We start from the raw sequence: 4,058 nt of genomic DNA, 5'->3' as shown, positions 1-4,058 counted from the left end.
GGCCACGTGGGCGTCACCGTGTGACCGAGCCGCCGCGCTGGGCCACGAGAATATGCAATATTGTTTTACTGCTATTATATTTATAGTAGATATATTTTATAAATAAATTATTTATATAAAAATATTCTTGACATCTTTAATTTACTGTATCCCCCGTCATAGTAAAGACCATTCCAATGGGAATATTGTGTCATCCGCTACTTACGCTATTTCCGTAGGGTCGTCGTACCGGCTTTTCGTCGTCACAATAAATATCATCCGTCATCTCACTCATCACTCCCTTCTTGATCATATCATTTTTCACGCGAACCAACCAATCTCTTTTTAGGTCTACCTCTACCGGTGTACCCCAACACAAAGTTCTTGCAACATGCTTACATACTCTATGGTAAATATACATTTTCCATTACATACTCTTTGATTTTGAACTTGAAGTTTTATTTTTGTTTTGATGCGGGATTTTGAATTTGAACAAGTTAAAATGATTTTGTAAATTGGTGCTAGTACAAACAAATTCTAAAATAACTTTAAATACGTTTACGGTAGCGTACATGAAAGTGAACTTAAAAATGGTAGATGCAGAGATAAGTGATTTGAGAAAGCAATGTGTCGCGAGTTTGTATTCTTGTGCAGAAAATGTCGCATTGTTTTTGGATGGGCAAGAAAAGAAAACAGAGTTTCTTAAGCTGAAGTCTTGTATCGATGAATATTGCATGATGGAAGCGCGCCAAGACGTTGCCAACCAAGCATTAGAAAAGGCTAAGGTTTGCTATGCTTTTATTTATATTAAGCAGTTAATAAAACACGCTTAATTTTTTTTTAAAACAAGTAAATTATTTTCAGCTGTATATCTCCATATTTCTTTCAGGACGAGATTGACTCGAACATTGAATCATTGCAGAATAGGTTTGAGTTATATTTGGACAGCCTTGCCCAAAGACATGAGGACAACAACCAACATCCCTATATGGTAGAACTGAATAAAAAAATTGAAATAGGCTGCCGGAAAGCTACACGTAAGTTTAGATTTAGCGTTTACTGTGAGAAGTTGCATTTGTCAACTCGGTGTGTCTAATAGTAAGGTCATTTTTCCTTAAATTTTATATTTATTCAAAAACTAACATAAGGTACATAAACTTTAATTAAGGTAAATCTTATCCCCAGTTATGCCTCGGTGGAAATGTTTACATCTGATTTCTTTTCTTTCACACCAAAACCCTTGGCCTTGTCTGTTAGAATCTATAAAAGCTTCCATACATAATTATATCATCATTTAAATAACTGTGACATAAACTTAAATATGATTATTGTGTAGTGCTAAGATGTGTTAAATATTTTTTTCCACAGAAAACTTAGATGACTGTGATTTAGCTATTACAGAAACACAAGATATATATGTGAGTGTAATATTTCTTTATTATTACTTGTTAAAGGCAAACTACATAACTATGAAGTATATCACTATGATAATAAGACAACAAAACTATGAAGGTGGTTTGTTTTTAAGCCCTCTTTTACTTTCTAGCTTTAAGTTATATTAAAAATTATGTAGAATTTTTAATTTGTCTTTGTAATTTTTGCGTTAATAATAGATTTAAGTATTACCTAAAAACAAAAATGATTACTTTTAGCAGAGGCGTTTAAAATCTGCCAGTAAATAGGCACAAAGTAACATAATATTTTGATGTTTATATTCAGATTGACCCTATCACAAAGCGGCCAGTGTCCGACCCGGTCCAGAACAGTGTGTGCGGCCATGTCTATGACAAGGAGTCCATCATGAAATTAATCAATACAAGGAATAAAGTGATCTGCCCAGGTACAGAGTGCGCTCAAATGTTGCTGTCACATAAGGAGCGACAGTATTTAAGTATTCAATATTATTAATTTCAAATGTCACACACCAAAGTAAAGTGTGTACAGTCTGACAGTCATCAAAATTATAATGGGATTTGATGTGTGAGTGCACTTTACATATAGTCAGCACAGTTTGACAGTTGCGTGGGCCAGGCATAAACTGTACGGACTTACTGGCGCCAGTTACTGTGTGTGCCAGTTGATCGCCAGTCCAGTTATTTAGCACTGCTGGCATTAAGTGTGGCCTTATCATTGAAAATGGTGTTACATATTTAAATGTTGTTTCAATATTCTGGCGAGGATCGTTGTCCGGTGGCGATTATGTATGCAATGTATATGTTGTCAGTGGCGGGCTGCGGCAGCCGGCAGCCTGTGCGCGCCTCGCAGCTGGTGCCTGCGTAGTGTCTGCGCTGCGGCTAGTGTCTGCGCGACGGCTGGTGTCTGCCCTGCGGCTAGTGTCTGCGCACCCTACATTACATACTCCGGACTCAACTTACTGTATTTGTGCATTTTTAGTTATATTAAATCTTTTATAAAAATGTATTTTGTTATTGTTATATCGTACTTATAATTTATAGGTCTATTTCTGAGTATTTATCATCACCAGCTCATTGCATGTCTCGATCGAGGGGCTCGGAGCCTACCCTAAGTGAGGGGTGACTAGGCCATAGTCAACCACCCTGCCCCACTGCGGGTGGATTGACTTCTGACTTCACATATATCTTTGAATTTCTTTTCTTATAAGTGCAGGTCAAAATTAGTTAAAACGCTGTACAAGGCAGGATTCGAACCTGAACGTGTAAATTGCAAGTAAAACGCCTAATCCATGAGCAACCTAAGCTTTACTTTTGATGATAGGAATTGATAAGATTATTCTGCCAAAGTTGGAAACCTAATTAATAAAGACAAATCAGTAGCTAAATTATTAAAATAATACAAGAGCTCTTTACATATAATAGTTTTATTGAGCGGCGTGTATCGACAACGCTGCAGGCAGACGAGCCGGCGTCATATCACAATACAACAATACAAGCTGTTGTACAATATGTACAAGTTTTGGTCCATCAAACTACATTTTATGTGCATTAACAAGAATAAAACTTTATTAATCTATCTTAAACTATTCGAAGCTCAAAATTATTAACAATTACAATTGATGTTTCATACATAACTATATATAGTATCGTACGTGGAAGTAAATATAGACCGTAATAGAATAGCCTCGTGTCTGAATAAATGCAAAGCGAAAAAGCTTAAATATCTATAAATGTAAGAGTAAAAAGATTATTATACAATAGGAATGAAGACAGTGTTGGAGCGGAGCGCCGCCGCTCGGCGAGATGTTTCAATTTAACATGGCTGTCAAAATGTGGGTCGCCAGAGAGAGCCGACATTGTAAAATAAGTATGTTAGTTAACACAAAATATCAAGGGTCCTACGATCCCTAGAGACTCGTAGATAACTCAAAGATGTCATCAGTTTTTTTTATTAAAGCATACTCTTCGGAAAAAGAGTATTTTTAGTTCAAGCACGTTTGTGTTTGTTACAACTACATAAAATAGTTTAGATAAATATATTATCTATTATAATAGGTAATTAGCATGTAATCAGAGTGATCCCAGCGTCGGCGCATGTCTCGACACAAATATATTAAAAAGTTATCAAAAACATTTGTATTTCTTCCAGATATTATAAATATAAACTATGCAGTAATAACCTGGAGAGTACCGAGAGAAGCAACGATCCCCGTTGGTGCGACGAAATCGAATATTTATTTAATAAAATATTTAAACTACTTACATTTTTCTCTTTGTAATAACATTAGATATCAAAGTGGCCAAAAGTTGTAGTTGTAATAATAACTTACTGTAATAGTGACATTTTTATAAATTGAGGTCTCAAAGATATCGCAGCGCTAACAACATCAGCCACTCAGCACGTCAGTACTGTGCTGTGCTGTGCTGTGCTGTTCTGTGCTGTGCTGTGTGCTGTGTGCCGCACACCGCGCACACACCACACTCAAATACATTCAGCTTAATTCATATATCTAAAAACTGATGAGTTACTTTTGTACTGCTATCATCAATATTTGCAAGTACTAATCGCCACTTGTCTGTGCTCTATTAAACGAGTAGTTAGATACTAAGAAGTATGGCTCTCCTCCGCGTGGGCTGCGATACTCGCTATAACCTCGTCCAAGC

General features: G+C 36.3%; 3 protein-coding genes across 3 annotated transcripts in view; 2 read left to right on the top strand and 1 right to left on the bottom strand.

The window, feature by feature from the left end:
* The window catches only part of LOC106100070 (exocyst complex component 4), a 4,430-nt gene extending 4,102 nt beyond the window's left edge, over positions 1-328 (top strand). The window contains exon 4 of the mRNA XM_013278807.1: positions 219-328. Within this exon, the coding sequence (XP_013134261.1) occupies positions 219-328 (110 nt within the window). The remainder of the gene's footprint in view (positions 1-218) is intronic.
* Positions 329-459: 131 nt separating this feature from the next.
* On the top strand, positions 460-2,400 carry LOC106100223 (E3 SUMO-protein ligase NSE2-like). Its single transcript, XM_013279008.1, has 5 exons — positions 460-764; positions 869-1,016; positions 1,348-1,397; positions 1,699-1,819; positions 2,204-2,400. Exons 1-5 carry the CDS (start codon positions 552-554, stop codon positions 2,257-2,259), a joined length of 588 nt encoding a protein of 195 aa, XP_013134462.1. The 5' UTR covers positions 460-551; the 3' UTR covers positions 2,260-2,400.
* Positions 2,401-3,110: 710 nt separating this feature from the next.
* The window catches only part of LOC106100067, a 3,455-nt gene continuing 2,507 nt past the window's right edge, over positions 3,111-4,058 (bottom strand). The window contains exon 3 of the mRNA XM_013278806.1: positions 3,111-3,118. Within this exon, the coding sequence (XP_013134260.1) occupies positions 3,111-3,118 (8 nt within the window). The remainder of the gene's footprint in view (positions 3,119-4,058) is intronic.

The sequence above is a fragment of the Papilio polytes genome, unplaced genomic scaffold (assembly GCF_000836215.1).
Source record: "Papilio polytes unplaced genomic scaffold, Ppol_1.0 DF824069.1, whole genome shotgun sequence".
Taxonomy (NCBI): Eukaryota; Metazoa; Arthropoda; class Insecta; order Lepidoptera; family Papilionidae; genus Papilio; species Papilio polytes.
This window is presented reverse-complemented; position numbering and strand designations above follow the sequence as displayed.

What these genes read in the sequence shown, in the direction of transcription:
- LOC106100223 (XM_013279008.1), top strand. Translation starts at nt 552, where the DNA reads ATGAAAGTGAACTTAAAAATGGTAGATGCAGAGATAAGTGATTTGAGA. An exon ending in CAGAAACACAAGATATATAT is followed by an intron (nt 1,398 to 1,698) that starts GTGAGTGTAATA and finishes GTTTATATTCAG; the next exon opens with ATTGACCCTATCACAAAGCG. An exon ending in GAATAAAGTGATCTGCCCAG is followed by an intron (nt 1,820 to 2,203) that starts GTACAGAGTGCG and finishes ATATGTTGTCAG; the next exon opens with TGGCGGGCTGCGGCAGCCGG.